This window comes from Lontra canadensis, unplaced genomic scaffold, assembly GCF_010015895.1.
Source record: "Lontra canadensis isolate GAN:19392208 unplaced genomic scaffold, GSC_riverotter_1.0 scaffold5, whole genome shotgun sequence".
Classification (NCBI taxonomy): Eukaryota; Metazoa; Chordata; class Mammalia; order Carnivora; family Mustelidae; genus Lontra; species Lontra canadensis.
In genome coordinates, this window is record NW_022630999.1 from 33,371,420 (window position 1) to 33,385,538 (window position 14,119).

Here is a 14,119-nt window from a genome sequence, read left to right on the forward strand (position 1 = left end):
GGAAAAGGTGTTTAGTGATATTAGACATTAATATGTGTCTCACTGTGAGAACACTGAGAATTTGTGGCCTTAGTGGCCCTTTCAATGAACTTTTTTGGATGTATTGTAACTTTTAGCAATCAGAGCAATGAATGAATGAGCCACTGCATTTGTTTGTTTGTTTGTTTGCTTCTAATTCATTTAAAAAGCATGGCTTGGTGAGTAAAAGGGGAATTTTAATTGTTGATGTCATATTGGCATTGGTTGAAAGTACATGAAGCTGGATACCATGAATAATGGCTTCAGCTTTCCATGAATGCTGGGAGCTAGTCCTTGGTCAGGTTGTGAAGCACCCAAAATGTTTCCTACCTTCTTCTTTCTCATAGTCTCCAACTTAGCAGTGTCATAATACCTTCCTGCCCACCCGGCCCATTTTATGGTGGCATGCTTTCCTGATGTATCCTCTTCCCTCTTCCCAAATGGTGTCTTCCTCTGATCTGTCCCATCTCACGTTTCTTCAGTGTCATGTCCACACGAGGGTATCAATAAAGTTTTAATATGTTAACTACTTATGTCAGTGACATTTACATTTTAAAGAGATTACTTGGAGACAACCATGACTTAATCCAGTGCTTCCCAGAAGGTCTTCTTAAAAGCTAGCCCTCAAGAAAGAAACTTTTTAACAAAAAAATCCTTTGATTAAATAACTCTCAGGGAAGTGTTGGACATTGTATGACCCTCTTAGAGATTCACAATGGATGTAAATATGTTAAAGACTCTAAGAACTCTGCTGTAAAGAAGGCAGCTTAACAATGATATCCTGAGATTTGTCAAACTTACATGACCATGAAACTCTTTTATCCTATGATACCCTGTAGCATGTTTCATGGAATGCTTTTTAGAAGAGACTACATTAATGAGACTACTAACAATATATTCATGAGCTAATTTCTGAGCAAAATCATTTTGCTGGAGGTTCAGTTATGCCATGTGAGTATGGCTTCCTGCCTTGGGTCTGACCCCTAAACACTGATTCCTTGAATCTTCCTCAGATCTACATAATAGGACTCATTGCTGACCGGAAATTCCAGCATTTCAATACCGTTCTGGAAGCTTACATTCAACAGCATTTCAGTGCCACCTTGGCTTACAAGTAAGTTACTGTACATATAGGGATTTCTTGTGCACCCCCAACTTGCCCTACCAGGATGCCTAGGGCACAAGGAACTTGAGTATTTTCCTTTTGCACCAGGCAGTGTGAATTCTCCCTTTACTGATAAAACTCCATCCATGCTGGGTTATCTGGATTAAAAAAAATATGCAAACCCATAGGTTAGAATGAATATTTTATTGTGGTAGAAGTACAGGAAAACATTAATTCATTCAGTCAATCAGTCAGCTATCATTTATTGAATAGCTACTTGTGGTAGACACTGGGATTCAAAGGCTAGGAAGGAGAAAACACAGGCCAAGTATAGTACCCATTATAGCTTGGGTACAGGGGATGATGGTTACAGATGGGGATGATACTGGAGAGGTTGGGAGAAGCCAGTTAGTAAAGGGGTCTTGAAAGCTGGGCCGAATAATTTGCAGTTTGCCTTGCTGGTAATGAAGAAACATGGAAAATTTCTCAGCAAGGGAATTCCATAATATTATTAGAATATTTTCTGTAGGAAGCAAAAGTTAAAAAGAGCATTCTCCCCACCATTATTCCCACTCATATCCTGATTGTGACTAGTTTTCCTAATCAAAAGATTGTTTTTTTCCTCACTAGTTTTTTCTTTGATGGTTTTCTATGGGTAGGAAATACTTATTCACTCCCCTGTATTAAATATATATATATATTTTTAAGCAGAGTTATTTTTATGGCTGCAAATGAGTTGGTAAGCTTAGCTATTCCACCACCTTTAACCTTTGATTGAATAATTTATAATTTATAGAGCAAATTAATGACCATGCTGTGGGCTGGAAAGAGATGTATTTTGAAAACATAATCCCTTATTCAGGAAATTGATGACGGTGCTGAAGACTTACTTGGATACCTCCAGCAGAGGGGAGCAATGTGAGCCGATCCTAAGAACCCTGAAAGCTTTGGAATATGTGTTCAAGTTCATTGTTCGGTCGAGGACATTATTTTCACAGTGAGTGCTTGTTATGTAAGAGTGATTGATTAGTTCCGCAGTTCCTCCAGGATATAACAGTATTTGTGTCATCGGAGAGATTCTTTTATAAAATTACAACCAGCCATTGATCAAAAACAACTTAAAAATCCAACATGGAGAGTTATGAATAGGTTATAATTGTTCCCTCTAAGCTCATTCAGGCAAAAAAATAAATCTTAACATGTTATAGAGTTATGCTTCATCCAATGAACTTGATTTGTGATTTGAGGCTCTTCTGTATTTCATCTATCATTCTTCATTTGATTTGAGATAGAAAACTTTCCAGGAATCTTCAGTGTTAGAGGTGCTGGGAGTGGAGAGAGCAGAACTTAGGGACTTTGACAGTTATTTGGCTCTAGGAGGTTGTGCATGACAGATGAGCTGGTATTTGCAGTTGATCTGTCTGTCCTTGAGATCCTAGTAGCCAATAATTGAGCTGACATGTTAGAACACCTAAGAGATTTGATGTTTGATGAGCAGTGTTACAGAGGTTAGCTGTTGGTTTTTTTTTTTTTTTTTTTGTTTGTTTATTTTTGAAGGGCTTCGGAGATAAAGGCATTCAAATGCAACGTGCAAAAGAATAATTTATGTTCATCCTGGCTATAAGGCAAAGTTAGGCAGGCAATTGGTTATGATTGTGTATATGATCAGATTAGTTGTGTGTGATGGGAAATAAGGAAAACTTACAGAGAATGTACTGCCTGGATTCTCATCAATGCAAATGAAGAACATTCAACTCAAACTGATTTATTAGAGAGAGTAGGACTTTTATTTCACATTTTTTAAAAATCCAGAACATAGTTGGCCTCAGGTATGACTGGATCCAGATATTCAATGCCACCAGGGTATCCCTAGATCTTGCCTCTGGGTCCTCTGCTAAGGGTAATGTGCTATAGTTTTAAACAGTCTGACCAAGAAAATGAATGTGCAGTGGTTTCATGTGCACCTCTGGAGCCATGGGCTGGGTCAGCCACTTACAGTATTGACTTATTTAGTTGGAGAGATGGTTTCCCAAAAGAAAGTAGAAATCTGTAGTCATCATTTTGACCATGACAATGGATGGGCTACAAATTTTCATAGTTGACAAGGCATCTGAAATATGAATCATTTTAGATTCTCTGAAAACATTCTTTCAGATTTCAGGTGAGAATTGGAAAAGTTGAATGTCTTGAACCTTGTCACATAACATATGTCATGTTCATTATTCTTTTTTTTTTAACTTAAAACTTTTTATTTTATTTTATTTTTTTAATTAAATTTAAGTAATTTATTTTTAATTAAATTTTAGGCAGTTTTATACGGTATAATATTCGTTTCTGGAGTAGAATTCAGTGGTTCATCACTTACATACAACACCCAGTGCTCATCATAACAAGTGCCCTTCTTAATAATATTCATCATCCATCTAGCCCATGCCCCATCCACCTCCCTCCACCAACCCTTATTCTTAAAGTGAAGTGTCTGTTTCCTCTCACTTGCCAGTTACTCAAAGTAGAGACTGTGTATTAAAGTCTTAGGGGTATTTTTCCATGTTTGAGAGATACTTGTCAATTATTTGAAAACAAATGGGTCTTTCTAAGGGTTGAGTTTCTTGGAGGAGTTCAAGGATTCAAACATTATAATTCCAGATTAATAGGCAAAGATATGTTATCTCATATTGCAAGTGAGGACTTTAGGTTTACAAGAAGAACGTATATTCTTCATTTATCATACCTTCTGCCCCCTTTTTCTTTTGGTTTATTTTATTGTTTCTCCTTCCCAGCTCCCTTCTTTTCTCCCTCCCTTCTTTTCTTCCTTCCTTCCTTTCTTCCCTCCTCCCTTCTTCCTTCCCTCTCTTCTTTTCTTCCTGTCTTGTCTCTCTTAGTCTTTGTCTCTTCCCTCTACTGGAGGAAAGGGCATTTGCACATTTGTCTTCTTCTCTGCCTCAAGACAAGTCATCCTGCAGAATCTCTAGCTCTTCATTCAGTGTAAATCTGGTGTTGCTGGAACTCCAAGTGACTTTTGGCTACTTAAGGAGTGGGGTGGTCTGTTATTTCTTGCTGTATCCCCAGCATAGCATATAGAACATCATTGATACTCATGAAATACCTATTGGACAAAGTGCATTTTGGGGGATAAGGGATACCTCTGGTCAGAAGAGATGTCTCTAAGATAATCCAGGCCTAATCTTGAATCCTTTTGCATGAACAAAGTATAGGCTAACCTGCAAGGAAAGTCTAAGACCCCATGCTGAGGGAAGGCGGTTTTCCTTTGTCTTGTTCATTTTAGAAACTTTATCAATGGTTTTGCTCTTAGTACAGCATCAAGGACATCGGGGAAGCAATGGAGGTATTTCCCCATACTAGGAAGGCCTTTTACTTGGGAGACTAGAAAATAGAAGGTTTGAAATTTATAAGCCAGCTGGTGGGAAATCATAATATAATTATTGCTTTGGGGACTTATTGTGTCTGGTATTGTGTTCCTGTTTCCTGTTATTTCTTTGTCTTCTTTCCTCCTGTGCATAACTCAGCTGATCTAGCTCCCATTAGCTGTTCCCTTGCCATTTTTCTTTGCACATTCTGCACATGAGTGCTTGCGAGGGTTAAAGGATTATCCTATATAAATATGCAGGATGCAGTTGGGTAAGGGAGGAAGAAAAGTTGAGAAAGATAGAATTTTTTAAGGATTATTTATTTCTATCACATAGCCCAATAATGTGATTTCCTTTTTCCCTCTCTTTATGTCACTGGCTCCTGAGTCAAAATCTGGGGTAGGTGCCTTTGGGCATCCATCTGTGCCATAGTAGCAATGGAAGCTGGCAGAGCAGGTTCAAGCTTTTGCCATGGGAGGCAGGCTTAAAAATATGGGAAATTCCTAAATTGTAGGAAGTGTGTCCAAAAGATGTTCAGTAGCCATCAATATGACCATCATCCATTAGGTTTTTCTGGAATGACTAAGCTTCTGGGAGGTATAAAGCATAGTGAGAAACAGTCAGAAAGAGCTGAAGTGATTATCTTCTAGGCACTGAGCTTTTTTATAAAATTCCTTGCAGCTCCTTTTATCCTGAAGCTCAAACAACCAGCTGAGCTGATCCCCAACATTTCTGAGCTGTGGAATTACTCAGTCCAGAGAAGACTGTGTTTCCCCAAATTGCACAATATGCGCACTAAAAAGCTTTCCTTCCTGCTGGCCAGGCACATTAGAAATGACGCTGCAGCCCTTCTGTAAGGATGGCTCTCTAAAAGAGAAGAAATCCAGAACATGGTGCTAGAGTGGGATTTGTTCCCACTTGTCTATGTTCCTTATAAATCCTAGTGCTTCCATAGGCTAAAGTACAGGGGCAAATGGGGAGCAGTGATTACGTTCATGTTGTGTTGGTGCATGTTGGTTCAGTGATGGTCAGTGTCACACTAGACAGACCTGGGAGGGAGTCATATGTTTGTCCCTGTGCCCAGCTTACTGAGTGACCTGACCTGTCTGAGCCTCAATTTTCTCATCCCTAAATGGGGATAAACCAATTCTTAGTATTTTGATGATGAAATGAGACTATACCTACAAAGTTATCCATGTAGTATCTGGTACTTAATTTCATAAATGTAACAAATGTTACTTGGTATCGTGTTTTTACCTAGGCAAGACAGGAAGGGTTTTTATTTAAAAAACTCAGATTTAAATTAATAAATGGTGTCTTGATCCATGCTCAAAATTTGGCTTAGAGTTCATGCAATCCTAACCCTTTCTTGTTGTTTTTGTTTGCTTGTATGTGTGTTTGTTTTTAAGGAGGAAGTGTTATGTTTACCAGGTGTCTGCTTTTTGAGGATCACAATGTAGGGACTTTTATGGCTCCCTGAATTCCCCGTCTATTGCTGGCCCATTGACTGACCCCTGTTTGTGTCTGCTGTGTGTGTGGTCAGGCCCCTTGGGCCCAAGCAGCCATGCACTGAGCTCTCTGCTCCCTGCTTGTGCTGCCTGTCTTTGCTTTTGCATTATGCCTCCTGCTCTTGTTAAGGACCTGCTTATTCACTGCTTGCTTCCTCCTCCTTCTCCGTGTGCTCCCATTCTCCTGGGGCTGCCCTTCCACGCACATATTCCTCCTTCATCTCCCTCATTCCCATCCCCTTTGCTTATGAGAGGCAGTCAGCTCAGTGGTTAAAGGCACAATCTATGGAGCTGGCTACTTAGGTTTGAATTTCGCACTAAGATCCTACCACTGCCATTTACTAATGTTTATGACCTTAGGCAGATTATGTAGCCTGCCTCAAGCTCGGTTTCCTTATGTATAAAACAAGCAAGGATGTAAAAACCCTTTTGGGCTGTGGTGCAGACTGAATGAGCTAATGGATGTCAGGCACTTAGCACAGTGCCTGTCACAGAGCAAGCAGCCACAGCCATGGTGATTATTACCTGCTAAGTGCATTTCACTTATTATCTCCATTAGTCTTCATAAAAACCCAATGGAAAGCCTCCTGTCCCCACTTTATCTCATCTGAGTCCTCACTCACTCCATGCCGGCCATACAGGTCTCCTTTCCGTGGCTCAGTCCTGACTTAGGGCCCAGGCGCCTTTCCCCTCATATCTGCTTGTTCACTCCCTGTCCTCTTCCATATCCTCACTTAAATGTCTCCTTTTCTCCCTGTTGAAAACTGCAACTTCTGATTCCCCTCCCTTTCACTCTGTTTTTGATCTTTTCTCCCCTTCCACATAGAACTAATCAGATGTTAACGTATCAGATGGTAATTAATTATGCTTTTGTTTACTGTCATCTCCCTGCTAGAATGTCAGCTCCCAATCTCCTGTCTTTGTTTTGTACTGAGAACAGCACGGGGCAGGTATTGACACTTGTTCAGTGTGAAACGGGACACCCTTCCTGTCCCCCTTTCATAGATAGGGAAGCTGAGACTTTGACTCGCACTTACAGGTCACACAGGTAAGAATTAGCAGAGTAGGGCTGCACATTCTGCCTCATCTGATGATTGAATTGAAGAACCAGAACTTTTGGAGGACCATGCAAGTATAAAATGTGGTTGGCTATGATGGGGACCTATCCTAAGTGAGAACAGCTCCTCATGGAAGGATTGACTTTCTGGGTACTGTCAGGGCTGCAGAGAAGCACAAGGCTCCTTGAGTTTAGGTGCTATCATCCCTAAGCACAGTAGGACTTCAGTAAAAATAAAGATGACTTAGAGCAGAAGTTATCAGGAAAGGAGTCCTTGCAATTATGGCAAAGCTATCCAGGCAAACATGACTTGATCCTCATATTCTTTCAAGGAGTGAAGAAAGAAGAGCTGACACAGGGCCAGCCCAGGTAACTCACCCAGGTAACTCAACCTCCTGCTCCCCAACCCTCACCTAGGAGCCAGGAAGGATGGCCATGGTGTGCATAGTGCCATATACCTGTACTGAGGCTTCCACTCCATCAACACAGGTAGCCAAGAAGCGTGGCTCACACCCCCGGCGGACACCCCCCCAGTCTGGTTCACTTCATCCAGGGGCAGGCATCTTGGCCTTTCTGTGCTCACCTTCAGCATCAGGTGATCAGATAGTCTCTGATGTTCTCTTTTGCATTTTATTTTGCATTTTGCTTTATTCTGTCTGTCTCCCCTCTCAGCCTCTACCTCGCCCTCCCACCAGCTCAGTTTCTTCTTATGTAAATATTATATACTAGTTTACCCTCCTGGTCATGCATATGTTAGGCAGTAAGACTGTCTGAACAAAGCTCGGGCAAGCCCAATGTAACCTGCAGTCAGAGGGAATACATAAGCCTCTGCCTTTTTAAACAAATATGAATTTAACTCCAAGGCACTTGCCAGTGTGATTTGTTTTCATTGTTCATGTATGAATAAATATTTAAATGTAATCATCTGTTTATGCTGAGCATGGGCTGGGATGCCCGTCACATTGCTATTCCTGTTTCTCCCGGCTATAATTTGTTTGCATGTTAATGCCATTTATTCCTATGTAAGCCTCTGTTTTTGGTTTTGAATATAATTTCACTTTTTGATGACAGTAATGGCTCAGTAAACTGCACAATTGCAGTTAATAGAATTATTTTATGATAACATTAACTTGGCATCAGATCAGAGTGGAAGAGAAAACTGTCATCAAAGGGATATTGTCAAACAGTTACTTCTCTTTAATTTATTATCTATTTTATGAGTTGCTACAGTGTTGAGGGGGGAGCTAACAGCTTGTTTATTACAAACATATGTAGAAAAGCTTTGTAAACCATGAAGTAAGTAGCCATCATTGTGATATGAAATTGTTCATGTGCTTGCATTTTAAATAGCCCTCTTTTCCCTTTGCATATAGAAATATTAGTAAACATTTATTGAGCACCTATTATGCACTAGGCACTTTAAGTGCCGGGGACTCTGGAATTAATAACTAAGGCTTCCTCAAGTAGCAGTAACACAGGAGGGCATGCTGCTTATGCTTCCCAGCAATCAATCACAATTCCCTGGAATAAGCAATGATCCATGACATGATGCCACTGAGGCTCAGGGAGCAAACAGGTTTAAATGACACACTCCACCTTGGGAGGATCCGTAATTCTTCTCAGAGGAGGTGATGCTTCAAACTAAACATTGAAAGAGAGAAGAGTCGCAGAGTCCAAGTAGAGGGAACAACACAGGGACTACGATGTCCAATTACTCCTACCACTCCTGAGGACCATTTATGAAGCCTCTCCGCTGTGCTTGGCCATGGATCACTTTTTTACTCTGCCTCACTTCATACTCCCAGCAACCCTGGGAAGTATAGATACTATGATGTTTGTTTGACAGAAGAGGAAATGGAAGCCCAGAAAGATAGAGAAAGTAACTGTAGGCCACACAGCTTGACATTGGCAGGGAGGGGTGTGACATCGGAGCCCAGGTTCCTTGTGCTGTGCTATGCCTGTGAGCGGCACATTTGTGGAAAAGAGTGGCTAGTGGGTGAAGGTATGGCTGTGGAAGAGTGGGGACAATGCAGCTAGTGAGGTAGTTTGAAGCTGGACAGTGAACAACTTGCATGCCAAACTGAGGAGTGTGACGTCATCCTCTCCGCCAGGGGAGGGTGGCATAAATGCTGCCGTCAGTCCTCAGAGCACAGGGTAAGCACCCCAACAGGTGCACAGACTCATCCATTGGGATCAGGTAAAAAGATGAAAATTCCTTTATTTTGTTCCAAGAGGAAGAAATTAAACTTTATAAATAATTGACTTAGAATAATACTTGGATATAATTTATAAATAAATAAGCATCTGTTGAGAATCATGCTTACTTTTCATTTTCTCATGGAGCAGTTTCCAAATCCTGTTTTTGGCAGTGAGAGTCATTGAATTTTTAAAGCAGGGGATCTACAAGGGTGCCTGGGGGGCTCAGTCAGTTAAATGTCTGACTTTTGGTTTTCGCTCCGGTCATGATCTCAGGGTCATGGGATCATGCCCCACGTTGGGCTCCATGCTGGGCATGGAGTCTGCTTAAGATTCCCTCCATCTCCCCCTGTCTTTCTCATGAGTGCACTCTTTCTCTCTTTCTCTCTCTCTCTCTCTCTCTCTCTCTCTCTCATAAATAAATAAATAATTAAAGCAAGCCAGCCAGCCAGCAAGCAAGGGATCTGCATGATTTAGAGTCATGTTTTAAAAAGAAAGATCACTGAAGAACAAAGGTGAGTATGTAGAAGGTGTAGAGGAAGGGAGGCAGGACGTTAATCATGAAGCTGTTGCAGTAATCCAGGCAAGAAGATTTGAGCTAAGGCAGTCTTAGTAGGGCTGGAGAAGGAGAGGAAGAAGATAAGGTGTATAAATGGCAGGATGGAATGTGGGTGGGAGTGAAGCTGTTGGAGACGGCCAACAGATGAGCTGATCTGAGGTTCAACTTTGTAACCCATCTGATTTGACATTATTCATCAACATGATGAATAGCGGGGAGGAGAAGTTTTGGGGGAAGATGATGTGTTTTGGTAAAATTTGAGATGTTTATTGGCATAGCCTGATGGAAATGTATAGCAGGTAGTTAGATACAAATCTAAAGTTCAAGAGAGTAAAGAATAGAAATATAGTCTTGGTGGAAATTGATGCAAAGAGGTATTTGAAGCTGTAGCACAAAGTGAACAATGCTATAAAACTCAGGATGAAACCCAGGAGATTAGCATGTTGAAAGGCTAGGTGAGGAGGGAGTCCCAGGGAAGGCTGATCAGGGATGTAGGAGGGGAAGCAGGAAGACTGGCAATCCAGGAGCCAGAAAAGAGAACATTTCAAAGAGGGAAGTGTCAGCAATGTCAACGTGCTACAGCAAAGTCATGGGGACTGCAAGCTGATCAGAGGCAAGATATTTTGCTGTGAGGAGGTATTTGTTTTCTTAGCCAGCCCTTCCCCAGAGCTTAGCATCTTTCCTAATATCCAGTTGAAGACCCTAAAGAGGCAGAGGGATCAGGGCTTTGAGGTGCTATCGATTTCCCATCATCTTCATGTGAATTACCTACAGTGTGGACTGTCCTTTGCCAGGGTGTAATCCTAGTTTGGCTTCCCCCAGCTGACCCTTCAGAGGCTGAAGAAACTGTTTCCTATAAGGTGGTGTATTCACCCTTCACTCACTGCAAAGTGTAAGACACTGGCTGTCTGCTTCCATTGTCCCTTTAAATGGCTTAATTTTGCAGAACAAGACTATCTATGCTGTAGATAGTTAAGAGAAAAGCCACGGATGACACGAGATATTCATTCTTCTAGGTTGAAGCAGTAGACAATTTCTTTTTCTTGTTAACTCCTTGTGAAACATCTAGAAGCTCGCATGCTGGCACAATTCTTGCCTTTGTGCAAAAAAAAAAAAAAAAAAATGGCTGTTTCTGTCAAATGCTGAAGCTGGCGGTTCCTCAGAGAATGACTTGGGTGAGAGATCAATTTACCGAATAAATATGTAGATTTAGGAAATGTGTTTGCAAATCCCCTGTAACTAAATATGAACATGCAAGATAATGAAGGGTCTAGTTTGCCAGAGGGGTGAAATTCACCAAGCTACCATTATTGTCAGGGATGCTGAACTGAACCTGGGTGACTAGGCATACTTGGTGAAACCCTTTAAATGCATTTGAGGCAGCATCACCTCAAAGTAGAATTTGTTTCCTTAATAGGAAATAATATATTGCTCAGTTCTGGGGCTTGTGGCTTTTTGTGTCTTTGGGGTGGATGGAAAATTAAAGAGGACTTAATTATGAGGCATATATGGTCACTACCCTTCATGTCTCCAAACTAGTCTCTCTGTCTCTCAGATCTACTCTTCTAATGCAGCCGACCTCAAAGACCCATTAATTCAATTCAATCCAGTTCACGGATTCATTAAATAAATATTTTTGAGGCTTACTATTTGGCCAAGTTCTAGCCTAGATTACTGCAATAAAAAGACAGAGGTAGCCCAGCCCTCATTCTGCCCTTGTATAGTTCCGGGGGGAGACAAAAAACCAAACCAAACAAAACAAAAAAAGCAAACAAATACACCAAGTCATTACAAACCATAATAATGCCAGTAAAGGAAATAAGCAAGTAGTTGAGATACATAGTAGAGCATAGTGGTGAAGAATCCTAGTGACGACCTGTGTAACCTTGGGCACATGACCTAACCTCTGGCTTTGTTTCTTCATCTAATGTTGATTAGATTACCTCATGGTGTTATTTATTAGGTGGGTTCTGAAGAAGTGACTTTTCAAGTGAGATATGAAGGATGCTAATGAACTAGCCACCAAGGGATAGAAAGAAGGGTCCTTCACGGAGGAAAACTCTGAGCAAGTATTCTTGAATAAGAAAGAGCTGGAACTTTTCTGCAAAGTTAGAGAAGACTAGAGTGGTTGAAGGATAGTGAACAAAAGGGAGAATAAGAGGAAGATGGACACGGAGAGACCTGGCGAGCCCGCCCTGCAGGATTTATTCTCAGTGTGTACCCAAGGTCTCTGCAGGCATTTTAGCTGAAATGCTAGCATTCCAGGTAGTGCATGGAAACTCAGCTGGTGGGAAAGGCTGGTGGCATGTGTCACCGGATGGCTTGGTGATAGCTGCCTGGACTTGTGTTGATGAGGGCACTGAGGTTGCATTTAGAGGTGGCCCATGCAGGGAGTCATGACAGATTAATGGCACATAAACTGTGCCATTGGTGGGAAGGGATAGAATTCTTCATTCCAGTGTTCCTTACGCAGCCCTGATAGGAGTGAAGGGCTCTGAACTCAAACAGAGTGCATATTGTCCTGAAAAGCCTATGTGTTTTGGAGTATAGTAATTCTGTATTTAAAATTTAAAAAGTATGTGTTTTTTACTCCCACTAGCCTCTTTGACTGCCTCCTGTAAGACACACGTGATAGCTGCTGCCCACTCTCTAATTAGACTGGGGACAGACACAGCCTGCGTTCCAGATCATTGGGGAGCCCCTTTAGTTTCTCCTGTAATCTCTCAACTCTGCTAAACACCATTATCTTATAATTACAACATTCACAACTTTTTAAAGCCATATATGTTTCAGCCACCATGAATTTTTGGTTTGCAATTTTGGATAATTTTTTAAAGTACATTATTAGAGTGCCTTCTCAATTATCTGTTAATGCATGAGTCTGAAGACCCACATTACAGATAATACAAAGGCATTCAGTTTGATCATTGGAGTGCAGTATGTATAGACGCACCCTCACACACAGGTGAACTTCTCAGAGGAATGTTCTTCCAAATCAGAATTTGCTGAGCTAAATAGTATCCTTAATCCTGATTTTCTGTCAGATGAGCATTCTGGGGGGAGGGAAGAACCACCAGTCTTGGGTACTATAGGGGTGATATAAATGAAGAGCTTTCCTATAATCAAATATATTTTGTGACTAAGCCACAGATAGTGCTATTATGTCAACAATTAAGGATATCCCAAATAGCATGAACCACTGCATCTTGTTGCTGCTTACCTGTCTCTCCCAAAATGCTGTTTCTTGGCTTCTACAACACAGAACACTTTTTGTATTCCTCATACTTCTCAGATCCTTCAGAGGTCCTGAAGAGGTCTGCACCTCCTTTTACTCAATTCCTCTCCTAGGTGAATGAATGAAACCTGGTGCTTTAGTTCTCACTGCTATGCAGATAACCCAGACATCCATCCAGACCTTTTCACTGAAGTCCACACCTCTGTGTCCAGTCATTTACTTGCTGTCTCCCTCTTTCATATCTCAAAGGCAATTCAAAGTTAGCATATCCAGACACAAACTCATGATGTCCCTTGTCACACTGATCTATAATCTAGCATGTTGCACAAGGGAAAAAAAAAAAAAAGATTTTTGTGACACTTCATTTTTTGTTTCTTCCCACATAATCTACATTCAAGTCTCAACCTTCCCTTCCCAAATGTCTCTCCAATTAGTCCATGTCTTTCCATTTTCCCTACCAACTTCCTAATCAAAGTTCTCATCATCTCATACCTGCAGTACTGTGTTACTTTCTCTATTGGTCTGGCTGTTTCTGTCCTTGTCCTCCTATCATCTATTTGCTGCGGAGTCTTTTGAATTTCCTAAGTAGATAGTTAAAACATCTGTAAGTATGGAAAGTTTTGTTTCTCCCTTTCTAATCCTAGTTCTTTCTCTCTATTTGACAGCATTGGCTAGGATTCTAAGTCAGTGTTAAGTAAAATAGTGATATATATTATGTATTGGCTTTAAAAAAATTAGATGCCTTTTTATCAGTTTTATGAAGCCCCATCCTATTACTAATTTGATAACAATGTTAATCATAAAGCAGTATTAGATTTTATTGTGATCACTGATATTTTGAATTTATTTCTACCATCTTAGCTGGGAACCCTCCCCATCATTCTAATTTTTCTGTCCTTTTCTTTTTCTTTTTTTCTTTTTTCCTTTTGAATTGCTTTCAATTTTCTCACTTGCTTTTTTTCTTTTTACTAATTTGAAAGTTACATTTTATATCCAGTCCTATAGTGGCTATTTAGGTATTCTATCATACATACTTAATCAAATCTCAAGTTAATATCTTTACAGTGAGTAAT

At 40.6% G+C, this 14,119-nt stretch overlaps 1 protein-coding gene across 1 annotated transcript in view; it reads left to right on the forward strand.

Moving 5' to 3' along the window:
- DOCK2 (dedicator of cytokinesis 2) overlaps window positions 1-14,119 on the forward strand; it is a 408,294-nt gene that overhangs the window by 72,912 nt on the left and 321,263 nt on the right. Inside the window, 2 exon segments of the mRNA XM_032851775.1 lie at window positions 1,032-1,132; window positions 1,986-2,120. Coding sequence (XP_032707666.1) covers window positions 1,032-1,132; window positions 1,986-2,120 — 236 coding nt within the window.